Source organism: Schistocerca serialis, chromosome 2 (genome assembly GCF_023864345.2).
Source record: "Schistocerca serialis cubense isolate TAMUIC-IGC-003099 chromosome 2, iqSchSeri2.2, whole genome shotgun sequence".
Lineage (NCBI taxonomy): Eukaryota > Metazoa > Arthropoda > Insecta > Orthoptera > Acrididae > Schistocerca > Schistocerca serialis.
In genome coordinates, this window is record NC_064639.1 from 477093201 (window position 1) to 477119844 (window position 26644).

The 26644-nt window shown below is 44.4% G+C and overlaps 1 protein-coding gene and 1 non-coding gene across 2 annotated transcripts in view; one reads left to right on the forward strand and one right to left on the reverse strand.

Annotated features, from left to right (window-relative positions):
- Positions 1 to 26644, reverse strand: part of LOC126457401 (uncharacterized) — a 357727-nt gene that overhangs the window by 138724 nt on the left and 192359 nt on the right. The window contains exons 2-4 of the mRNA XM_050093661.1: positions 17801 to 18020; positions 11654 to 11848; positions 8120 to 8298 (exon numbers count right to left, since the gene is read on the reverse strand). Coding sequence (XP_049949618.1) covers positions 8120 to 8298; positions 11654 to 11848; positions 17801 to 17968 — 542 coding nt within the window. The 5' untranslated portion in view covers positions 17969 to 18020. The remainder of the gene's footprint in view (positions 1 to 8119; positions 8299 to 11653; positions 11849 to 17800; positions 18021 to 26644) is intronic.
- On the forward strand, positions 24355 to 24425 carry Trnag-gcc (transfer RNA glycine (anticodon GCC)). The gene has a single exon. It is a non-coding gene; the product is annotated as a tRNA-Gly (tRNA).

A 26644-nucleotide genomic window follows, 5' to 3' on the forward strand; every position in this document is an offset into this window, starting at 1 on the left:
CCTTGTGTTATCCCACTATGTGTTTATGTACCCTTGTTTATTTGTCTTTTTCCTGTCTTTGTGTGTTTAGCTGATGAGAGCTATGTTGTAGAATTTTTCTGATAATATGTTATTTTCTTTGTAAAGATGTTTAGACATTATTTATTCTGTTTTTTTTTAATGCTCATGTGTGAAGTTGATGTTTCGAAAGTTATTCTGATCTTTTATGTATGTACTCATGTCATAATTTCTGTAACACTGATGTATATGTTATTTCTATTCTTTTGTAAAGCCTGTATTACTACATATGTTATCTGTATTGTTATGTTTTTAATGATGTATTTTGTACCTTTGTAATGGTATTCTCATGTCATAAAATTGTAATTGACACCAGTTCATCAAATTAAGTAACTTGTAAGCATTCATTTCACTGCACACATTTCTGTTGGTCATAGTAATGCACAATATGTGAGAAGTTGGGACTGTTAGTGTTTGCATGTGTGTTACTAATTCAGCAAGGGACTGGATAACAGCATTGCTGGTTCTAAGGACAATTCCAAAAACTTCGTGAGTGTACAAGTGGTGGTTTATGGACTTGCTATATTGTCTGCAAGACTTCTAAGGACAATTCCAAAAACTTAGTGCGTGCACAAGTGGTGGTTTATGGACTTGCTATCTTCTCTGCAAGACTCTTCGATGGTGATTGTGCACCTGCACAGTCGCAGCAGATGGCTGCTGGCCATCTCTACAAGGACTACAGTGGGTCTACACCTTTGATGACCCACCAATACCATTATTTCTACAAGCACTACAGTGGATCTACACCTTTGCTGACTCACCAGTACCATTATTTCTACAAGTACTGCAGTGGGTCTGCACCTCTGGTGGTCCACCAATACCGTAATCTCTACCAGGACTACAGTGGGTCTGCATCTTTGATGGCCCACCAATTTCTACAAGGACTGCAGTGGGTCTGCACCTTTGATGACCCACCAATACCATTACTTCTACAAGAACTGCAGTGGGTCTGCACCTCTGGTGGCCCACCAGTACCGTAATCTCTACCAGGACTACAGTGGGTCTGCATCTTTGATGGCCCACCAATTTCTACAAGGACTGCAGTGGGTCTGCACCTTTGATGACCCACCAATACCATTATTTCTACAAGGACTGCAGTGGGTCTGCACCTCTGGGGGTCCACCAGTACCGTAATCTCTACCAGGACTACAGTGGGTCTGCTCTGTGATGACCTAACTACCAATATTCTTCAAAACGTCGACTGACTCTGCTGTGGGTTTGCTCTGTTGTGGACCAATACCTGTCTGCATGTCAAGAGTCAGCACTGTCTTTCCATTGGAAGGACAACACTACTTCTTCAAGATTGCATGGAAATCCACTAATTCCGTGTGCATTTTCTTTTACTGCTCAGACTTTGAGAAAAACACTGCAACGTTACTGTGATGAATGATCAGGACTGTCTTTATGGACTGTGAGAAAATTTTAGATTTTGACCAACAATGTATCAATAAGTGTGTGCATTTGATATCTTTGTTATTGTAATTATGAAAAATTTTATCAAATCATTATTGGCCACTGCCCAAAACAATTTGTAAAATTTTTTGTGGGGAGCATGGGGGCTATGTAAGTGGGCTGTTTTGGTTTTCTTATTGGTAACGCCACGTAGCGCTCTGTGTGAGAATCACTGGCTGTGCTGTGTGCAGTCTGTGTCTAGTTTGCATTGTTGTCTGCCATTGTAGTGTTGGGCAGCGGCAGCTGGATGTGAACAGCGCGTAGCGTTGCGCAGTTGGGCAGTGGTGGATGTGGAGAGAGAGATGGCGGAGTTTTGAAATTTGTCATGAACTGCTATATATATTATGACTATTGAGGTAAATACATTGGTTGTTCTCTACCAAAATCTTTCATTTGCTAACTATGCCTATCAGTAGTTAGTGCCTTCAGTACTTTGAATCTTTTATTTAGCTGGCAGTAGTGGCGCTCGCTGTATTGCAGTAGCTTGAGTAGCGAAGATTTTTGTGAGGTAAGTGATTTGTGAAAGGTATAGTTTAACGTTAGTCAGTGCCCATTCTTTTGTAGGGATTATTGAAAGTCAGATTGCGTTGCGCTAAAAATATTGTATGTCAGTTTAAGCACAGTCTGTATAAATTTTTTCAAAGGGGACGTTTCAATATAAATGATGTCTCAGAATTAATAGCGAAAACTGACACAGGTGAATGTACACAATAACAGAAGCAAAAGCGTTCCAGTGATCACGGGTCCGGAAAAGAGTCGTTTGCGACGTAATTGTGGATGTATGGCTACGAGCCGCCATTGATTTCACTATGAAATATTGTCTGCACCTACGTCATCAATATCTGCATGATTGCTCTGCAGTTCACAATTAAGTGCCTGGCAGAGTTCACCACCTTTAAGCTACTTGTCTACACTTCCACTCTCGAACAGCGGGCGAGAAAAACGCTTCCTATGTAGGTGGTCACCAACAAAATATTTTAACACTCTGAGGAGAAAGTTGGTGACTGAACTTTCGTGAGAAGGTCCTACTTAAACGAAAAACGCTTTTGTTTCAATGACTGCCACCACAACTGGTGCATCATAGCCGTGGAACTCTCTCTTATTTCACGATAATACAAAACGAACTGCCCCTCTTTGAACTTTTTCGATGTCCTCCGCGGATCCTATCTGATGCGGATCCCACACCGCACAACAATACTCCAGAACAGGGCAGACAAGTGTAGTGTAAACAGTCTCTTTAGTAGATATGTTACATTTTCTAAGTGTTCCGCCAACAAGTCATAGTCTTTGATTTGTTATTCCCACAACATTATCTGTGTGATAGTTCCAATTTAAGTTGTTCGTTGTCTTAGTCCCTAAGTATGCGGGATCGATAAAAAGTAGTGGCAACATCGTCATAATTCATACCACCGTATTTCATGTCCCCAGTATAATCGTCCCTCATCTCGATCACCTACCCGCACAAAGATGGAAAGCGTCGTTCACTATCAGCGCATCCACCTCTGTCGAAATCTTGGAGGGACCTACCTGTGGCACATATGATGCCTTCTGTTATGTTGCAGCGCGAGCCACGAAGAGGTCCTTTAATTTTGGCAAACTGGTCGTAATCTCACTGAGTCATATCCGGAAAGTACGGTCAACGTCCCAGTATCTCCTACCCCGAATAAAATAAATGTCATGTGACTAGGGCCTCCCGTCGGGTAGACCGTTCGCCGGGTGAAAATCTTTCGATTTGACGCCACTTCGGCGACTTGCGCGACGATGGGGATGAAATGATGATGATCAGGACAACACATCACCCAGTTCCTGAGCGTAGAAAATCTCCGACCCAGCCTGGAATCGGACCCGGGCGCTTATCCCACCCCCATGCACGCAGGGGATCGCCGTGCGGCACGTGCACTGTAAAGGAGGATTATGGTATGCAGTGCCAAAAGGAAACGCTGCAGTGCGCTCCGACCACGTGCCAATCCAGTCTTCATTCACGCAGTAGTTCGTGTTTCCTAAACGTACTGTTAGGGCGCTCGAAATGGCCTTCCGCGGTTTCAGACAACACACACTGCAGCTGACTCAAACACAGCCGTCGCAGCTGACTTTCTACTCTCAGCTACAGACAATGGGAACGACATGAGACGCATATTCTTCACGTTACGGCGGTGTTGCCACTAGTCTTTGTCCAACTCATGTATTTAGTTAAGTTTGCACTTGCCTTTAGATTTGTACGATTTATCGTGTAACTGAAATTTAGTGATTTCCTTTTAGTGTTCATGTGAATAGCTTTGCACTTTCCTTTATTTAGAGTCAATTACCATTTTTTGCACCATGCACATATCTTGCCTAGATCATTTTGCAATTCGTTTTATATCATGACTTTGCAAGGCAGTAAATTACAGCATTGTCTGCAAACGATTAAGACGATTGCTCTGATTGTCTCCCAAATCGTTTATGTAGATCAAGAACAACAGAGGGCCTATAACACTTCCTTGGAGAACGCCAGATATTACTTCTGTTTTATTCGGTCTTTCCGTCAGTCATTACGAACTGTGACCCTTCTGACACGAATCCACTCGACCCAACTGGGATGATACTCTATAGGCAGGCAGTTTAATTAGAGGTCGCTTGTGAGAACGGTGTCACAAGCCTTCTGGAAATCGAAAAATATGGAACCAATTTGACGTTCCTTGTCGACAGCACTCATTACTTCGTGACAGTAAAGAGCTAGTTGTGTTTCACATGAACGATATTTTCTGGATGCGTGTTGGCTATCTGCGAATAAATCATTTTCTTCGAGTTGATTCATATTGTTGGAGCTCGGTATAAGTTCCATAATACTACTGCAAATCGACGTTAGTGATACGAGTCTGTAATTCGGCGGATTACTCTTACTTCCTTTCTTGGGTACTGGTGTGACTTGTCCAACCTTTCAGTCCTTAGGCATGGATCGTTCTACGAGTTAGCGGTTGTATATGATTGCTAAGTATGGAGCTATTGTAGCAGGTTACTATGAATGAAATATGACTAGTATATAATATGGACCCGAGGCCTTGCCTTTTTAAGTGTTTTAAGCTGCTTCGCTGCACCGAGGATATCTACTTCCAAATTATTCATGTTGGCAGCCGTTCTTGGTTCTATTTGTGTAATAGTTAGTACAATAAGTCCCCCATACAAAACGTGTATCTCCCGAAATAAGTGTCGTACAATGTTATGATTTTGCAGGTACATTCAGTGGTATATGTGGATATTGTCTGCAGGATGTGCTGCGAGTAGCATTAGCAGTGAAGTGCATGGCAGCGCAGCGAGTAGCATGGCTGATGCTGCAATTTTTGTACACGAAGGAAGAAAATACAGTAAGCCAATAACTTTGCTCCCTTTATCGTTCTGTTGAGGCGTTAGCGAGAAAAAGTTTCGTAAAACTTTGAAATTGTGTGTAAAGTTTGTTAGAAGTCGATAAGTGGTTTCATTCTCAAACACTCGATGAACATACCGTGAGTAATTTACACGCCTTGGGTTACCCTGCCTCAACACATACAGAGTTTCTGACTTTAGTACAAGTATTTGACATTTGGTGTTTAACTTTTAAACATAAAATTATAGTTCTTAATGAATAGATTATGACAACATTTCAGATTTTTAAATTCCCTCAATAATTTGTATGAAACATTGAAAGTCAAATTTTTGCTACTCATGAAAGTTCTTACATAGGCAACTGCAACCGAGACTGTGCCCTGTGTAAGCCGTTTAGAACTATAGAAATGTTTGCGAAGTAAACTTTTAGATTAAGGCCTCATTTAGTTGGGCTCAAATTTCAACCATGACCTACATTAACAAAGGAGGTGTTCCAAGTCTCGTCCTCACATTTAGATAGAATACTGCACTCCCTCTGCAGAGGATTACGAATTGTTTCAAATACTTGTAGGTCATCTCGTAAATTTTCAACAGATAGTATTGGCGTCAAACGTAAATGTCACAGGACGAGCGCCCGCGCCGCCGAAAAGTGTATGATTGCTTTTATTGAGGTGGCTTACTTGCATGCAGCAAGTATACAGAATTGTCCCTGGAGCCAAACAGGTGTATCCAAACAATGGCAGAAATTTTGGCAGCACTCATTAACAAGGATTTACAGCGATTTATTACACGAAAGTATATATAACGTAACTTGAGTGTGAAGGGGATGCGTGGCAGTATTGTAAAATATTCACTTCCACTGATCAACCTTTGAGCGTTGATCTAGTCCTGAAACCAATGAAGGATAACTAATACAGTAAGCATGTCCAGTTGGACTCTTCTGGGCGGCAACGATAGGGTGGCGTCCTGATCCTGTTTTGAGGCACGGTTTTAATACTGTGTAACCACACTGAAGAGCCAAAGATACTGGTACACCAGACTAACATCGTGTAGGGCCCCCGCAAGCACGCAGAATCGCCGCAACACGACGTGGCATGGACTCGACTAATGTCTAAAGTAGTGCTGGAGGGAATTGACATCATGAATCCTGCAGCGCTGTCCATAAATCCCTAAGAGTGTGAGCTCTTCTGAACAGCACGTTACAAGGTATCCCAGATACGCTCAATAATGTTCATGTCTGGGGAGTTTGGTGGCCAGATGAAGTTTTTAAACACAGAAGAGTACATGGAGCCACTCTGTAGCAATTCTGGACGAGTGGGCTGTCGCGTTGTCCTGTTGGAATTGCCCACGTCCGTCGGAATTCACAATGGACATGTACCGATGCAGGTGATCACACAGGATGCTTACCTTCGTGTCTCCTGTCAGAGTCGTATATCCACGTAACAGGAGTCCTATATCACTCCACCTGCATACGCCCCACACCATTTGAGAGCCTCCACCAGCGTGGTTCAAATGGCTCTGAGCACTATGGGACTCAACTGCTGAGGTCATTAGTCCCCTAGAACTTAGAACTAGTTAAACCTAACTAACCTAAGGACATCACAAACATCCATGCCCGAGGCAGGATTCGAACCTGCGACCGTAGCGGTCTTGCGGTCCACCAGCGTGAACAGTCCCCTGTTGACATGCAGGGACCATGGATTCAAGAGGTTGTCTCCATGCCCTTACACGTCCATCCGCTCGATACAATTTGAAACGATACTCGTCCTACCAGGCAACATGTTTCCAGTCATCAACAGTCCAGTGTTGTTGTGACGGGCTCAGGCGAGGCGTAAAGCTGTGTGCCGAGCAGTCATCAAGGGTACACGAGTGGGCCTTCGGCTACGAAAGCCCATATCGATGATGTTTCGTTGAATGGTTCGCACAGTGACACTTGTCAATGGCCCAGCACTGAAATCTGCAGCAATTTGCGAAAGGGTTGCACTTCTGTATACGTTGAACGAATCCCTTCCGTCGTCGTTGGTACCGTTCTTGCAGGATCTTTTTCGACCGCAGGAATGTCGGAGATTTGATGTTTTAACGGATTCCTGATATTCACGGTACACTCGTGAAATCGTCGTGTGGGAAAATACCCACTTCATCGCTACCTTGGAGATGCTGTGTCCCATGCGCCGATTAGAACATCACGTTCAAACTCGCTTAAATCTTGATAACGCGCCATTGTAGCAGTAGCAACCGATCTAACAACTGCGCCATACACTTGTTTCCTTATAGAGGCGCTGCCGACTGCAGGACCGTATTCTACCTGCTTGCACATCTGTGTGTTTGATTACGCATGTCTAGACCAGTTTCTTTGGCACTTCAGTGTAGCTGTTGATATACTCTTTCTGAGTGGAGCCGTGAGTTTCCTTATATTCACTTTTGGCGGAGGGATGTCCACCTGGGAGCTACATGGGTACCATAAGGACGAAGCTTAACACAGTCCGTGTTGCGTGCGCTCTGGCTGGACTTGCTATGTGGACACCTCTCTGTGTATGTCACTGACAAACGGATAGACATGGGGATGTGGAGCACCCTTAACCTCTTGGAAGACGAATGGCGACTTGCATGTACCCACAAAAATGTTCCAGCAAGGATCGATACCTGGTACCTCAGAGCCGCTTGTGCTATTGATCAGTAAATGTAATTATTTCATGTACTCCATGTTCACTGTTCAACGATAAATCTTGAATGAATTGGAAACCTCTAAAAGGGTGAATTAATTTCATTCCCGGCAGCATATTATTGTCTGTTCTCATCTGTGTCAATCTTGGCTATTACGTATGAAGGATACTGTGAATGATCTCGTCTTGCGAAGTTTTACCGCAGACGTCCTATAACCTGAGCAACAGGTCCATTAAGTTACAGCCATTCGCTTAGGAGATGAGAATCTCCCGCCATAGACCCGTCCGGATAGCCGAGGGCGTTAGCGCGCCGCTTCAGGGATTAGGGGAGACGAGCCTGCCCCGGATTGAATCCGCATCGGAGTTTAACTACAAGGGCTGATGAGCCGGCCAGCCTGGTAGTGGGCTTTAGGCGGTTCCCGACATAGAAATGGATAAACAGCGGGCAGGTATCCATCTGCCGCCTGAGATAGCCGCTACGCAAACATTTAGAAAACGTTCACACACCTGAACATGAGATCTAGACGAGAGCCAGGCATATGGGGTGCAGACTTCCAGAAACGCATCCGGTCACCAGCTCTCAGTAACATTTCTTCAGCGCATACCTGCCGTACTTGACGTCTCCGACGAGCAGCTCCGGGGCGCGGTACCAGCGCGTGGCCACGTAGTCCGTGTACGGCTCTCCCGGTGCAGCGAGCAGCCGCGCGAACCCAAAGTCGCACAGCTTGACCACGCCGAGCCGCGACACCAGCACGTTCTCCGGCTTCACGTCGCGGTGCACGATCTGCGGGAAAGTCACAATTCACATTACCGTTTATCAATAGAAGAAAATAATATCAATGTGATAACACTGAAGCTGACTATTGCATTGCAAAGAACATCCGTTTCTTTTTAACTTATCTTCGTTTTCACTATTTGTTTTTATTTGTAACCTATCAACAGCACTAAATCTGACCTCTACGCTAAGAACTGAGTACAGAATATTATAGATCGCAACAAATTCATAGATTGTTATGAAAATTTCCAGCACAGGTCATTATATACATCTGCAACTACATCCACATCTATACTCCACAGGTCACTTTTAGAGTGTGTGGCGGAGGATATTTTGTGTACCACTGTCACTTTCAACCAACTACTGTTGGTAAGCCTCTGTGTGGGCTATATCAAATGGTTCAAATGGCTCTGAGCACTATGGGACTTAACTTCTGAGGTCATCAGTCCCCTAGAACTTAGAACTACTTAAATCTAACTAACCTAAGGACATCACACACATCCATGCCCGAGGCAGGATCCGAACCTGCGACCGTAGCGGTCGCGCGGTTCCAGACTGTAGCGCCTAGAACCGCTTGGCCACTACGGCCGGCTGGGCTATATCCTCTTTCATTTTGCCTTCATGTTCTTTTCCCGAGGTACACCCAGGACGAAGCAGTATGTTGGTTCATTGTGTTAGCAACGTACGTTTTAGGGATTTTAACAGTAAACCGCACTGTGAAGCACAACGCTCACCTTGTGGCGTCTGCCACTTGATTTGTATGAGCGTATGCGTTGCACTTCTTTTGTCTTCTCCATTTCCCCCGCGAATCTTATCTGGTAAGGGTCCCATACTGACAAGCAATACCCAGATATCAATCGGTTCCAAGACAACCGGTTTCAACAGTCATCATCTGATCTAAGGGGAGAACATGAAAGTAATGAGGGGCGGAGGGTCTACAATTAATTACACCTAGAAGAAGGGATCGGTTGGTAGGACATGTTCTGAGGCATCAAGGGATCACCAATTTAGTATTGGAGGGCAGCGTGGAGGGTAAAAATCGTAGAGGGAGACCAAGAGATGAATACACTAAACAGATTCAGAAGTATGTAGGTTGCAGTAGGTACTGGGAGATGAAGAAGCTTGCACAGGATAGAGTAGCACGGAGAGCTGCATCAAACCAGTCTCAGGACTGAAGACCACAACAACAACAACAACATCATATAAAATGCAAAATTTCGCGTCCCATATGGAACTTGTTATAAAAGTTCCTTATTACATTAGACGAACTAAAACCACAAAAGGCACTCCACACACACATATATATCTTGATAAAATACGTAGTTGATAAAATGCACACTGCTGATAATATCCTCGCTATCCATGCCTATCGCGGTCGGACATGACTCCCTAGTTCGTAGCTACGCTACGGGCGGAGTGTTGACATAGAGGTCGCCGTTGGACAGCGTAAGTAGTACACGCTAAATGATCGCCTGCTGACGTTACGAGCAATGAATAGTGATGCATCAGAAATAAAGGTGGTTTTTGCGTAGCCGAACCCTTTGCCTGAGTGATACTTTGCGGGACCGTTCCAGGTCTTTATTTAACAAGTAAAATCGCCGAACAGCCGTGCGATTTGAGAAGTCATTTTATTTTATTTTCACAACCAGTTTCGGCAATTCAGTATGCCACCTTCAGGGCCCATATGCAGCTCATGTATAGCCTTGCAACCTAGTCGATACTGGCATACTGGAGACATCAGTATATGGATGTCGTGAATTCTACAGCGAAAGCACAACAAGTCAAGCCAGGTCTGGCTGGCTTGGTATTCGCGCTCTCACCATTACGGTGTTCTCTTTACGTCATGTTGCTTGGTTCATTAAAGATACAGGTTATTTATATTTTTTTTTGATTATTACTGTAATCTCCTCATGTAAAATATGCAAATAGTCTGTATGACTATAGGTTTTATGTCGAATGCAAACACATTGTAATTTTAAACGTGCGGTCAGTTGGCATTCCGCTATTAATTGCTTGTAACCTCAGCATTTGATAATTTAGCGTGAGATAGGTAACTTTTCTGCCGCCTCAAAGTTAACACTCCGTCTGTAGCGTAGTGCTGTTCGGTGAGTTTGGGAGAATCATATCCGACTCCAATATTCATGTGTGATACGTGTGTGTGTGGAGTGCCTTCCATGGTTCGACTTCACGTAATGTAACATTGCACTTTTATAACAAGTTCCATAAGGATAGGTACGCGAAATTTCGTATTTCATATAACAGGTGTAATTAATTGTAGTCTCTCTCCCCCCCCCCCCCCCCCCCCCCCTCGGTACCTTAATTTCTCTCTCCTTAGTTCAGATGATGACTGTTGAAACTGGTCTTCTTTAAACAATAAAAGTCTCTATACTGCGATCATGGCGTGCGGAGTGTTCTTCATCCTCCCCCTCCCCTCACTCCCCCCTTCCTTGTCATTATGAGTGTTCTTCCAGGGAATCTCAGTCTGACACCTGTCTTTACTACGATTATTTTTAAGCATAATGTCAGATATTTAATGATGTCGCTGCTTCCAGTGATTGTTCGGCAATCAGCTACTCACACAGTTACTGATCTTTCCGCCTGTTTATGAGTAATTCGTTACTGTTTCAGCACTATACATTAGAAACAGAGAAATGATTTGTACTTTTGTTTTTGTAGCATACTACTCGATAATGCCCTGTTGACGAAATTGTAACACTGGTGGATAATAAATCCCAGCAATAGTGTAAGGCGAATTTGTTATCCGTTTTGAAATTCTATGAGTGTGAAGACCGATCGTTTGGACCACGGAATATAGCGAGAATGTAGATTTGCTTCTAAGAGCAAGAATCTGAGGACTGACTGTTTTAACATCGCTTAAGCAATAGTGTAAGGCGGGTCGTGCGAAAGTTTTGTAAGCGATCTCCTGTGTAGACCGACTTCACTTCCCCAGTATCCTAACAATGAACTAAAGCCTATCACCTTCTTGCTCGCAGTTGAGCTCGTGTGACCATTACATTTCATATCCCCACAAACTGTTTAACATATGTATTTTTATGAATTGACTGATTCGAATTACGACTCACTGATATCACAACAACAGGATACTGTTTTTGCTTTTTGTTAAGTGCACTATTTTACGTTTCTGAATATTTAAAGTGAGTTGCAAGTCATAGCACTACTTTGAAACCTTGTCAATATCTGAGTGAATTCTGTGTATTTTACTTTTTTTTTCAGATAGTACTTCATTGTAGATAACAGCATCAACTGAAAGAAGTCAGAAATTCCTGTGTTTACACCAGCGTGGTAAGCAATCGCCAGATGAGAGCGTCTACGCGGGACAGTGAAGGGCAGAGCGTGTACTGACGTTGTTGGAGTGGCAGTAGTGGATGGCGCGCAGCACTTGGAAGGTGTGGCAGCGCGTCACCAGCTCCCCCAGGCCGCCCGGCTTCTCCTCCAGCTCGTCCAGTACCGTGTGGTCCACGAACTCGAACACCAGGTAGAAGCGCCGCTTCCGCCGGAACACCTCGATCAGGTTCACCAGGTTCTCGTGCCGCAGCTTCTGCAAACGCACACCGCACCGCACCCTTGTGTGATGAATTTGAAATACTGTTCATGGAGAGGTCGGATGGGGGTGGTGGGGTGGTGGGGAGGCTGCCATGGCACAAAGGACACAATAAAGTTGTATGACACGGATGGCTAGAATACACCGTGGGGTAGATTAAGTTGCCCAACTGCAAAGATTTTTGTCTCCTTCGCGTACAGTCACACCTTTGTAAAATGTAAACCTCCAGGGCCGGAAATTTCACTTTTAATAAAATATTCCGGCCTCTTACGCCGTGGGCGAATGGACTTTCCATTAAAACTCAAAGTTTTGTCCTCGTCTGCGGAGGACATTATCAAGGGGAATCGTAGTGTGTCCAGTTCACATCCTGACTCGGTACTGACTGCGCCGAAATTCCGTTTACGCGTGCTCCCGCGCATTGGCCTTTATTTCTCAGGCGCAATTGGCCGTTGTCGGTGGCTGTCGTCCACTGTTGCTATCACTCTATAGTGAGAGACTAGTACACGTCATCTTCAGCACTGGGATCCAGATGTAATTCAATTTCATGTCCTCCTCCTTCCTACTGAAATTCCTGGAGTGTTTAACAGTCTCTGCGGCCTCTCTGTACAGCGTTTCACTTTATCCACTTGTGGCTGCCAGTATTTGAATCCTTTCAAAATGAATGTGGTGGTCTCCTGGCTGCAAAGCATGTTCCGCAACAGCTGATGTGTCAATCTCTCTCAATCTCTCCGCTTCTGCAGTGGCCCTTGTGCTCTTCCTCTCGTATTTTGACCGTTCTTTTTGTAGCGCCCACATACACGTCCACAGAACTACACTGTATCCTATAGATTCCTGCGTCTCCAGAGGTTTGCGAGCACCCTTGCCCAATTTTAGGTGGTTCTGAATTTTCCGGGTGGGGTTTTAGATTACCGCTTTCTCAAGATTTTTCCTATGCGGTCATAACACAGCAGCATAGCTGTGATTTTTGCGCGACGATCTCAATGCTCATTTTACCTCAGCGGGCGAATAACCAGAACTGGCGGCCACAAGCGGATACCATGCGGCCGCAGAGACTGTTAAACATCTCAGGAAATCCAGTAAGAAGGAGGCGGGCTTGAAATTGAATAACATCTGAACCCCAGTGCTGAAAGCCGGCCGCAGTGGCCGAGCGGCTCTAGGCGCTACAGTCTGGAACCGCGCGACCGCTACGGTCGCAGGTTCGAATCCTGCCTCGGGCATGGATGTGTGTGATGTCCTTAGGTTAGTTAGGTTTAAGTAGTTCTAAGTTCTAGGGGACTGATGACCTCAGATGTTAGTCCCACAGTGCTCAGAGCCATTTGAACCCAGTGCTGAAGAAGTTGTGTACGAGTTTTCCACCATGGTGTGGGTGATAGCAACAGCGGACGACAACGGCCAATTGCGCCCGGGTAGTCAGAGCACGTGACTTCACGCCACTGCGCAGCGGCACACGTAAAGAGAATTTTGCTGCAGTCAGTAGCAAGTCAGGGCCTGAATCGCACATTCAAAGGAATTACGATTCCCCTTCAAAATGTCCTCCGCAGGTGGGAACGAACCGTTGGTTTTTAATGGACAATACATCCGACCACGCCATAAGAGCCAGGAATGTTTTATCAATTATAATTAAGCCTTTCCTTCGCTGTATCTGAAATAGTTGTGTCTTACGTGCATCTGTTGAATGTAGATGCCTGTGGTGATTGTACGTATAGTGTAGTGTCGTGTATAGTTTGTGCGGTGATGAAAGAAGGGAGAAGTTGAAACCCGGTGTCGGCACATAACCCCAACCTTCTGAATAAAAGGGGGCCGCCATTCCACGAGTAGATCACCAACAAAAATGCCGTAAGCTCTGACTCCATGAGAGGCTGCGGAGAGATTTGGAAACTAACCCTGGACATTGCCGTAAAGACTGATAATCAGAAACTGTACGTCGCCACCTCTCCCAGCCTCGGCGGCCAAGTACCAGCGATCAAAATTTCTTCCACCGCCAGGATTCGACCGGCCATCGCACAAGCACGCGTTAGCGCCTTCCTTTGGTTTTTTCATCGTGGACAGAAGTTGTGCTGCAACCTTTTAAGCGACACATTCTACTTCTTTTTATTGAAAATAAATTACATTCTACAGCGAAATGTGCACATGAGTTGAAACTGAACTCCTCCATCCTTTAGATGCCTGATTCGCGAAGGGTCTCTTCACTTCTACTACATTCAGTAGGTAGGGACCTATTTCCACTTTGTTTCGACCGTATAGAAATACAAATGAAAAATAAGAACATTAAAGGATCGAAGCATTTAGAGTGGAACTATCTTTAACGGCTACTTAATGAGCCCTTACGTGGCTACCACAGCTTGGTTTCGTTGTGTACCAGCTTTCCCTGTTCTTGGACGTAAATCTTTCAACTCAGTTGATGCTGTCCAGCATCTTTTCCAATCTTGTGTTAATCTTTTCATTTCAAGATTATTACTACATAAAATCTCTCGCCCCGCGAATTCTAGTCTTTGCCTACTCCTGTTGCACCAAGTTCACTTCTCAGTGCGACAGCAGCTGACCAAATAATGTTCCAAATAATGTTTCTACATCCAAGCAGGAGGTCTTCATAGAATTCTTTTCTTGTCTGTTATTTCTAGTACTTCATCTAGCTTTACCTATCCACCTGACTTTCAATATACTTTTACAGCTTCAGATTTCAAATATTTCCAGTTGCTTATGGAAATCTGTCAAGGCCAATCTCCATTGAATGCTGTACTCTAGATGGGCGCTTTCAGAAACTCCATTCTCGTCAACATTCGGTACTTGTACCGTTCTGCCGCTGACAAAAGCTTTGTTCGCATAATAGCTGCATACGCTTGATATCTTTCTTGCTTCCACTATTCTGTTTGTGCTTGCTTCCAAGATACGACAGTATTTGTTTCGTTTCTTTCATAATTTCGATGTTGTGCGTGTCGCTCTTCTTCACCTTCAAGCTGGCACTGGTTACCCTTAATCCATATTCACCTTTGGCTACGCCATTCCATACAAATAGTATCTGTTTAACTTGGGCTCCTTTCACATTCTGAACTTGCTTTTATTTTCTTATTTTCTTCACTGGTTCTTCTTGACAGTGGAAATCAGCTGCAACCCTGCTTTACGCTTACCTCGACAAGAACTTCCTTTACTTGGCACTAACTAGGACTCCTACTTCAATTTTGCCTCGGCTACGGAGGTATTGGCATAAACAACAAATGTACTGGAATCGTAGATGATCTCACACTGGGTTGGATGGCGTGTAGCGGCACTAACGGAATAGGCGACTATTGGTTATTGCACCTCTTAGGAAAAAGCATTAAGTCCACCAGCAGTGGTCATTAGAACAAGTGATACAAGTTTATTCGCTTCTGCCGTTTGAAGACACGTTACGCCGGCAAAACACGAAGCTTGTTTCTTACGCTGTGAAAAGGAACCAGACTATTAGACCTTCGGCAATACACACACACAGACACAACACACACACACAACACACAAAGATCTAAATGAATCTGGCCTTGACAACAACCTCTGTGACTCTGATACGTAAAAACTAACTGAAAGGCTCTGATTCGTTAAAACGGAATGATATCTCCTTTAGTTATTTTGTTCTGATTATTACCTTTTATTCTTAAGCCAGTAAGACCGTTAAAAACTATGCTGTCGGCTCTCCCACGCTTACTAACAGGAAAAATGGTTAGGCATCCAACGCTATACTTCGCTCGGAAATATAATTCTGCTGCACATAGTACTCAAGTCTTCCCAAGTCAGATTACGAAACGCTCATCAGATCAGTACTCTGTGGGTATATCTGCTGGAGAGAATTCAATCACTAAAAACTACAGTGTGGTATTTCATTTTATTTTCACAACGGAAGCAGTAATATGAAAGAGGTAAGATAGTTTTTACAGTTTACTTATCAAACCGCATTGAAAACGCGGTAATTGTAAAAATAATTGTAAAACTAAGCACCTTTCCTCGAATTCTCATAGACGCTGTAGTTATCGGCACTGGCACTGATGCTAACTACATTCAATACAAAGGGGGATCATTTTCCTAGGGCAGGAAGCTCCTTCTGCAGTTTTTTCGTATTTCCGAAACAAATTTGGGTTTCTAGAACTCTGCGTTCTGAAAACACAATGCATTTCTTTACCCAAACTCTTTTCGACACCTATCGGTCATCTTTAGTGGGTCTCGTTTCATTTCAGAAACAGCATTAATTCGAAACATAGGATTGTACAAGTTGGCCTGTTTTTATGCGTTTCATAGATTGACAGCGTGTCACGTTGTATTCCCCACTGTAAATCTTCAGTATGTTTATTTGTGGGTTGCAAATTCTGTGCTGTTTTTCACAACTCTTTCATTTCACTCTCACCTCGTCTCTCAAGTTTTCCAAACCCTCGTTTTGGAGTACGAAACTAATGATTGTTGTCGGTGAGTTAAATCCGCGAATTACCTAGTTTGTCATTAATGAATAACAGAAACACCGCGCCGATGACAGGGAAGCTGGGCATACCTGTGTGACACAGCGTTGCACTGGAAGCAGTAGGTAGCCCTGCATAATCATATTATGAGGAGACGTTACCAAATGAGTAGGCAACGGCCTTGCCGCAGTGGATATACCGGTTCCCATGAGTTCACCGAAGTTAAGCGCTGTCGGGCTGGCACTTGGATGGGCGACCATCCAGGCCGCCATGCGCTGTTGCCATTTTTCGGGGTGCATTCAGCCTCGTGATGCCAATTGAGGAGCTACTCGACCGAATAGTAGCGGCTCCGGACAAAGAAAACCATCATGACGACCGGGAGAGCGGTGTGCTGACCACACGCCCCTCCTATCCGCATTCTGAACTGAGGATGACACGGCGGTCGGATGGTCCCAATGGGCCACTTGTGGCCTGAAGACTGAGTGCTTTTTTTTACCAGATGAGTAGTGGTAGCTCGCCAACCTCAGCCCCAGTTAAATACGGCATCTCTCAAGTTATGTAACAACATGTAGAAGACTTTTTTTCTTAAAGCAGGTTGTTTTATTTAGGATTCCGATACACCATATTATTTCCCGCTTTTCTAGCCACAAAACCCTATTTTTCAACGTAATCTCCGCTCAATGTGACGGCATTACGCCACAACGCTGGGAGGGCCTGTATGCCCGCATGGTACTTACTATTCTACTGGTCGGCGTTGGAGCCAACGTCTTGCTGCACCAATGATCTCCCCATCACCCACGTACCGCTTCCCGCGGAGTGCATCATTCATTGGGCCAGACAGATCGTATGAGAGTGTCCGCACGTTCCAACATTGTAGGAGTCACAGCTGTGTGCGGCCGGACGGCACGCGGGAGATCGGACAGGTTTGCGCGACCTTGATGCGATGGTGGCGAACGCCTCGCCCAACGACTCACCGTGCTTTTGTTCACTGCCAGGTCTCCGTAGATATTCTGCAAGCGCCTAGGAATATCTGCAGTCCCCTGGTTTTCCGCCAAACGAAATTCATTAGCAGCTCTCTGCTTGGATCGCACCTCCGTTTAAGACGCCATTTTGAAGGCTACGTATAGCGTCTTCACCTATCGGAACTTCATGAAACTATAGGATCTGAAACTGGAGTATTTTACGATGTCCCCCAACACATTCCGCATTTTTTCAATCGAAACCGGCCGAGGAAAAATGTACTGCATTACTTATTGAACGCCCCTCGTAATGAAAAGTGAAACTATTTATTTACAACTTAACAATAATCGATATCGAACTGAAATTTAATAGGTGATCTCCAATTCTTTCCAGGTTTTGAAATTTACGAAAATGGCTTATTTTAAGGTTCTGACACAGCTGCGAGATCTGTAAAAGACGAGGACAAAGAAATTCGCAGCTGTCCAGTCTCCTAATTATTGTAGCCGGTGTACATAGGTCTTATGACTATGTAGAGTGGTGAAATAAAAGGTGGGCGTCAGCGACGCACCTTGAGCATGCGGATCTCGCGGAGCGCCATCTTGCGCACGTTCTGGTCCTCCTCGGTCTCGATGAACTTCTTGATGGCGACGAGCTGCCCCGTCTCGCGGTGGCGGCACTTCATCACCAGCCCGTACGAGCCCTCGCCCACCACGGAGATGTTCTCGTACTTGTCCATCGCGCTGCCCTTTCGCTCTCATCCCAAACTCCGATCCAACGTCGTTCTCATGCTGTCAACAAAACGCCACAACATAAATGACAAAGTAAGAACAAACAGTTCAATAAAGATATTACTCTTTCAGGACAACTGTTTTCCGTCCATAACATTAGGTTAGCTTGTTTTGGGGGAAGGGACCAAACACCGAGGTCATCGGTCTCATCGGATTAGGGAAGGACGGGGAAGGAAGTCGGCCGTGCCCTTTTAAAGGAACCATTCCGGCATTTGCCTGGAGCGATTTAGGGAAATCACGGAAAACTTAAATCAGGATGGTTAGACGCGGGACTGAACCGTCGCCCTCCCGAATGCGAGTCCATATGCTAACCACTGCGCCACATTGCTCGGTTCATAAAATTATTTACAGCTTTAGCAGCCAAGGTAACGTCACCATACTTGAAGTTTATGTCACAGAAAGTTTGAGGGAAAGCGGACGTCAGGCATCATGCAAGGTGTCCCATTTGTCTTGACCAGACCAAATGACTAAGCAAACTAAAAAATAAGTATTTCGTCCATAAGGGACGGCATTATGAGGACTGCGACTGTTGATACATACAAATAGAAGTTTCAACGTCAGGCACATATTTATTTTTCCACTACGCGTTTCTATGTTTCACACCATCATCTTCAGGTGGAGAACTGTTTATTTATTTAACTGGTATTGGTGACGAGTACAGACATCTTTTCACAGCAGTAGGCCAAGGGTAGTGTAGATTACGTTGCTTCTTTCGCTAACGGTAAAAATTGCGAATATAGAAAAGGAACTTCAGAGCTTACTTTCGTTTGGTTATAAGTGTCAAGTTCTTTTATCACTGGTAGCAAACTATAGGAATGTCAGCTCTACTGCTCCTAAGGCGACATCCTCGTGGGGCAACCGGTATATGCCCCAAAATGTAGGAAAGTAGAAAGTCGACCTCATGCAACCCCTGCCTACGCGGATTCATATTGGACCGACACAATTATCCAATGTGGCACGAGTAGTGAAGCTATAGGCGAATTAGTCTACCATGAGTGCAGTCTTGCCAAACAAAATCACAGCAGCTGTCGAATAATTCTTTATTATACAACCGGTTTCACAACGTAAAGCCGCATCGTCAGATACATATTCAAATCATTTACAACGAAACATAGAGATTACTGGACGCCCCTATCACTCAGACTAATACTCTCTACGTTTAGCTGTAAATGATTTGAATTTGTACCTGATGACGCAACAGTTAAGTTCAAAACCCTCAATATAAAGTGTGTTGCCATGAGTACTTGTTTGCTTTACATCTGCAACAACCGTCTACATGACCAAGTCAGTGCTTCATAACACCTAGTTCGGATGGCTGCAGCCAGGCAAATCACATGCGCCACTATAATAGCATTTTCAGGAATGCGTTTATGTCAACATTGTAACTGTGAGAGACTTGTTGAGGTTCTATCGCTATAAATATGTTAAATTGTCTCACCTTGCAAGGGAACTGAAACTTCCGGAATGATTTCGGTCAGATCCTCCATTTGTGGCTCATGGGATCAGTAACAGCAGCAGATGTTGTACTAGTACAGCGTATTGTGTTTTTTTGTCACATAAACGTTTCGGTTTATTCAGTCAAAACACCGCCAATGGTAGGTTTTCCTTCTCCATCTCTTGCTTACAATAGGGAAGTGATGACACGAGGCACGTTTCACATAAAAATATATAATAAATTCGCAGACTGTAATCGGAGAGCAAATTAACAAAAGGCTGGCAGTGAAGTCTGCTGGTAAGATAACATTTTTCGGACGGCCAGTAATATACACTGATCAGCCAGAACATTATGACCACCTACCTAACAGCCAGTATGTCCATGTTTGGCACGGATAAGAGCGACGACGCTTCACAGTATGGAAGCAATGAGGTCTTCGTAAGTCGCTGGAGGGAGTTGGCACCACATCTGCACACACGAGTCACCTCGTGATAAGCTCTGACGCCCCATTCAATCGCATCCCAGATGTGTTCGATCAGGTTCAGATCTGGAGGGTTTGAGGGGGGAGGGAGGGAGGCGGCAGCACATCAATTGCAACTCGCCTCTGCGTTCCTCGAACCACTCCATCACACTCCTGACCTTGTGACATGCCTGCCACGTTATCTTGTTGAAAAATGCCACTGCTGTCGGGAAACATGAAGGGTTTACTGGCCTGCAACCAGTGTACGATACTCCGTGGACCTCATGGTGCCTTCACGAGCTGCTTTGGACGCATGATTGTCCACGTGTATGTTCCCCAGAGCATAATGGAGCATAATGGGCCGCCGCCAGCTTTTCTCTGTCCCACAGCACAGGTATCTAGGGGCCGTTCCCCTGGAAGACGACGGATTCGCACACTCCCGTCGGCATGATGAAGGTCCAGTGCCTGTTGTCAAGTGCTCAGTTCAGTCGTAGCTGCCGATGTCGTGGTGTTAGCATGGACACATGCATGGGGTCGGCTGCGGAGGCCCATCGTTAGGAGTGTTCGGTGCACTTCGTGTTACAGACACACTTTTACTCTGCCCAGTTTTAAAGTTTGGTGTTAGTTCTGCCACAGTTCGCCGCCTCACCTGTTGTACCTGTCTGCCCAGCCTACGACGTCCGACATCTGTAATAAGGGGTGGCTGCCCAACCCCACAACGTCTGGGGGGGTGGGGGGTTCACATTGGTTGGTTGCGGCACGTGTTTAAGACAATCACCACAGCACTCCACGAACATCCAACAAATAGTGCAGTTTCCGAAATGCTCGAGCAGAGCCCCCGGCCCATCATAATCTGCCCTCGGTCAAACTCAGGCAGATAGCGCGTCTTCCCAGCTACACGCACCATGCGTGTGTCTGACTAACGGTCATTCCTCTCCAGGAGACGCTGCTACCGCCTGGACGTGTTCATATCGGCAGTTGGTTGCTGGTCATAAAGTGCTTGCTGATTGCTGTAGACCACGGGCAGTCGCAGGGCTGAAGGGAAATGAGTGGTTGGTCTGTTTTGCCCCAATCCGCCCTACCTCTCGCAGGAATTCTTCTGAGCTGCCGACTGTCCCTTGCATGAGAAATCAAGTACCTATCATATCATTTAACTGGAACACAAATTCTCACTTATCTAATACCTTCGCCGTTACCATACATAGAACAAACACATTCGCGATCTCGTCTCTAAAACAAATTATCTGCACTATGCAGTAGGCAAGGATCAGTTTCGCTTTAGGAAAAGTAAAGGCACTAGAGTTGCAGTTCTGATGCGCGGCAGATAACGGCAACAAGACTAAACAAAAATCAAGATACGTTCATAGGATTTGTCGACCAGGAAAAAGCCCTCGACAGTGTCAAATAGTGCAAGATGTTCGAAATTCTGAGGAATATAGGGGTAAGCTATAGGGAGAGACGGGTAATACACAACATGTACAAGAACTAAGAGGGAATATTAAGACTGGAAGACCAAGAACGAAGTGCTCGGATTAAAAAGGTTGGAAGATAGGGATGTGGTCTTTCACCCCTATCGTTCAATCTACATATTGAAGAATCAATGATGAAAATAAAATAAAAGTTCAAGGGCGGAATTAAAATTCAAGTGAAAAGATATCAATGTTAAGATTCGTTATTGACACTGCTATCTTCAGTGAAAGCGAAGAAGAATTACATGATCTGATGAATGGAATGAACAGCCTTATGAGTACAGAATATGGATTGAGAATAAGACGAAAAAAGACCAAAGTAATGAGAATTGGCAGGAATGAGAACAGCGAGAAACTTAACATCAGGATTAATGGTCACAAAGTAGACGAAGTTCAGGAATCCTGCAACCTAGGCGGCAAAATAGCCTACGACGGACGGAGCAAGGAGGGCATCGGAAGCAGACTAGCACTGGCAACAAGGGCATTCTTGGTCAAGAGAACTCTGCTAGCATCTAACTTAGCCCTTAGTTTTAGGAAGAAATTTCTGAGAATGTACAAATACTTTTGGTGCACAGCATTGTATGGTAGTGAAACGTGGCTGTAGGGAAACCGGAACGGAAGAGGATCGAAGCATTTGAGATGTCGTGCTACAGACGAATGTTGAAAATTCGGTAGATTGATAAGATAAGAAATGATGAGGTAAGACACTGACAAGAAGAGGGGACAGGATGATAGGATATCTGTTAAGACTTCATGGAATGGTACTAGAGGGAGCTGTAGAGGGTAAAAACTGTAGAGGAAGGCAGAGAATGGAATACATCGAGCAATTAATTGAGGACGTAGGTTTCAAGTGTACTCTGACACAAAGAGGTTGGCACAGAAGAGGCATTCGTAGCGGGCCGCATCAAACCAGCCAGAAGACCGATGGCTCAAAAAAGGAGATGCGCACAATTCTGCGCCCCAGTGCATTTAAGAAAAATGCTTGAACACTTTCTTTTATTGACCACATTACTTTTCTTCGAATAATTAACAGATATGAACAATTCCTCCTGTATCAAACAGTAAAGCAAATGCTTCCATCTTTTCCCATTTATATTTCCTTCTCTTTTCACTTCTCAAACCGCCACTTGACCTTCTATATCCCTCCTTGCGTTCCGCTGCGCACCAATGACAACACAGCGCATAAAAGAAAACAATATTATAGCCTACATGTGAAAAGAGAGTGTGGTGTCACCGCCAGACACCACACTTGCTAGGTGGTAGCCTTTAAATCGGCCGCGGTCCGTTAGTATACGTCGGACCCGTGTGTCGCCACTATCAGTGATTGCAGACCGAGCGCCGCCACACGGCAGGTCTAGTCTAGAGAGACTCCCTAGCACTCGCCCAGTTGTACAGCCGACTTTGCTAGCGATGGTTCACTGCCTACTCACGTTCTCATTTGCCGAGACGATAGTTTAGCATAGCCTTCAGCTACGTCATTTGCTACGACCTAGCAAGGCGCCATTATCAGTTACTATTGATATTGTGAATCATGTACCGTCAAAATCGACGTTCATCATTAATGGATTAAAGTTAAGTATTCCACCAGCTACGTCCGCTTTTCTAAATTCTAATTTCCTTGTCATGTTCCAGACCTCACGCCAGCCTCCTTTAGTAAAACGGTGTTGGCTCTCTTGCCAACCACAACAGAGAGATTTCTGACATTTTCTCTTTTCCCTCAGGCCACAATATCTAGCGGCCTTCTGGTGACAAATGTGAAACGTGTACTGTCTGGCCAATGATTTTGTTCCACTTATGTTTATACGTACAGAGATACAAACACATCTTCTGCAATTTATAAGTGATACAGTTTTTTGATAAACGCTGTTGTAATAGTTTTATTTCATTTAGTTCTTTATAAATCTCGTAACTGAGTAACAACAGTTTTCAGCAGTCTGTTAAGGTGCAGTAGTGAAATTACATTCCATGACTTCTTTGGGAAACATATACGGAGAGTTATACGGAGAGAGGGTGAACTCTGAAGATCTCGTTTCTTTCTTTTTTTTCTCTCTCTCATACAGCAGGAAAACTCATGTTTAATGGGGCGCCAGATTATTACAATATGAAAACTCAAAACAGCGTTTGTGAGGTTTGAAATGTAACTTTGATATTGAAGCTGTCATATCTTAAAAACTAAATTAATTATGATTGGAATTAAGTGAGGCTGAAACTTTTTTAGGCATTTAGAACTGAATTAAAATTTACCAGCAATGTCGTAAATCACGAGTTATCATGCATTATAGCAGATATGGATTCACATAATTCATTTTGGTATTTCTGGCTCTACAAACAAAGCTGGAATAGAATTAGATTTTCACTCTGCAGCGGAGCGTGCGCTGATATGAAACTTCCTGATTAAAACTGTGTGCCGGACCGAGACTCGGGACCTTTGCCTTTCGCGGGCAAGTGCTCTACCATCTGAGCTACCCAAGCACGACTCACACCCCATCCTCACAGATTTACTTCCGCCAGTATCTCGTCTCCTATTTTGCAAACTTCACAGAAGCTCTCCTGTTGCCCGCGAAAGGCAAAGGTCCCGAGTTCGAGTCTCGGTCCGGCACACAGTTTTAATCTGCCAGGAAGTTTCAAAGCTGGAATAGTTGATAAGTTTATAAACGTTCTATCGAGTCAGAACTGTGTAGAAGTATTTGGACTTTTATTAATTCTGACATTTAGTTAATTTGTAATTGTTCAATTTTTCTTCTTTTGTATAATTAAATAACATAATAATAATATTTTTTTAAGAAGAGAGGAGCAAGACTGCTTGAGTCCTTTTTGTGTGGTAAGGAGGTTTCTGACGATCGCACATCGTAAAGGATCGGTACGAGAAGTACATTGAATATCAATGTGCAAAAACTAAAAAAAATACTTCACGAATAAATGCATATTTTGTCTAGATGGTACAGCTTCATTAATATAAATGAAATGGAGGCATCGGTGGTTCAGTGGTAGAATGCTCGCCTGCCACGCGGGCGGCCCGGGTTCGATTCCCGGCCGATGCATCATTTTTAGGTAGTCTGGATATTGTTCTTAAGTTACAAACAAAAAAATACTACAAAAATATCTTGTCATTACGCAAAACCGTATAACCTCAGCTGAGCTACTGAGATGTGGGAGTGACGCAGCTTTCCCTGAAGCGGCAGATGGGACGCAAGCGCTATCTAGCTGCTACTACTCGCTACGAGTTCCGCCTGCTGCCTGCGTAACAGCCCACGCAATCGCTAGGTGGCCACAGCGTAAAACTTCCCTCAGTGGAGGATGACTGGGGGAAGAGGGGTAGGGGGGAGGCTACACAGATGTATGTTTGAATGCCTGTCAATAGCAAATAGAAACTCTGGAACACAGTCTCCTAACAAATGCCTCAACGTTTGCATGCAGTCTTCATACAAAATTGTGTTGCTTAAAGGCTGTTTGATAATGTCTTGCTTTGTGCCCTGTGCTACCCTATCTTTCACTGTTTGTATGTAATAACATACTCAAACATCTTCCTCATCTTCGTCAAAAGAGTTCTCCACGATCTTCAGCTTCTAGGTACACTAGTCCCAAAAGATGTCTTCTACACACATCTCACTAGCTTCTCGTCTGTGTCGTTCTTTATCACGACCAAGTCAGCAAAAAAGTTCCTTAATCTATCTCCTTGCAAGTACATTTTACTACATCACAATCACTGTGAGATCTATGATCTTTTCCATTCATTGATATTTTTTTTTTCAAATGAATCAGTTTTGCTTTCCAGGAAATAGGAACAGATAACATCCGAAAATATAGACGCTGAAAGCAGAAAAATATTCATGAACAGCTCTGTGTTGGTGCGAAACGTCGAGTGGGACAGACAGAGAGGGAACTATTAGAAGCCCGACGAAGACAAGATGGACTGATCGAGTAACTAATGAAGACATTCTGCAACTTGCCAACAAGAAAACATTGGTACCCTGCTAAAGAATGCAATGAATCGAAGAGGTAGACCGGTTTGGATAGCTATTATGTCAAGACTCACTGCTGACAAGTGTAGGATTGCGGAGAGTAGACGTGGACGTCGTGCACACAGAGGGGCAGGATACTGGTATAGCAAGCGGATCGCTGCTATTGTGGTGTGTGGCAGTTATACTTAAACGAACAAGTTAGCTGGCCAGCGACAAGAATGGAGAGCTGCATCAAACAAACCCTAGGACTGATGACGAAAACAACAATAACGAACTTTTTGTACAGCTGCACGACTACCTACTATAACGGTGTTTTCGTGATACTGGCAAACAGATTTTTATTTTTCGAGAATGATTCCAAAAATTTTTAATTTCAACGTTAATTTTATACTGTATGATACATTTATTTTATTAGGTAATTAAGCTACAAAATAAAATAAGTGACAGACAGCCTCCAGACTTTCTTTGTATTCGCGAGGCAGAGTGAGACGGAAATTAAGGAACATTATTCCTTCTGTACAGAAGCAACTTTGGTTCAAATGGCTCTGAGCACTATGGGACTTAATGTCTGAAGTCACCAGTCCCCTAGAACTTAGAACTGTTTAAACCTAACTAACCGAAGGACATCATACACATCCATGCCTGAAGCAGGATTCGAACCTGCGACCGTAGCAGGTTTGAGGCATCGTGTCGCGGACTGCGCGTCCCATCCCGCCGGAGGTTCGAGTCCTCCCTCGGGCATGGATGTGTGTGTTGTTCTTAGCATAAGTTAATTTAAGTTAGATTAAAGTAGTGTGTAGCAATTTTGGGCAAGGTTAATTTTAAGGTAACGCCTTTCAAATATTATTGGTGGTCACCAAGATGGTGGCAACCGTTAGACAAGCTCCTTTTATGAATAAAGCCGTCGGGAGCACCGGGATACATTCCCGGGAGACATGAAATGTATTCGCATTTGCGTTTATAAACCACCTCACATAATGGAATGACGACAATGAAAATTTGTTGCACAGCTGGACTCCAACCCCGATTCCGCGCAATACGCGAACAGTCGCCGTAACTGCTTCATCTACCCGAGCACGGCTCACGGCCACACCCAGACATCCATATACGTCGTCCATGTGTCATACCCGTACTCGCACATCCCATTAATGTTGTTCCCGTACAGGGGAGACATTTTATTTGTAAGTCGTAGTCCGGTATTGGCCGATAAATACCAAATAGTATGTTGTGAAGAAGTACCATGGAATGTCCCTTCGGACTTGCATGCGTGTCCGAAGGAACACTGCGTCGTACCTCTT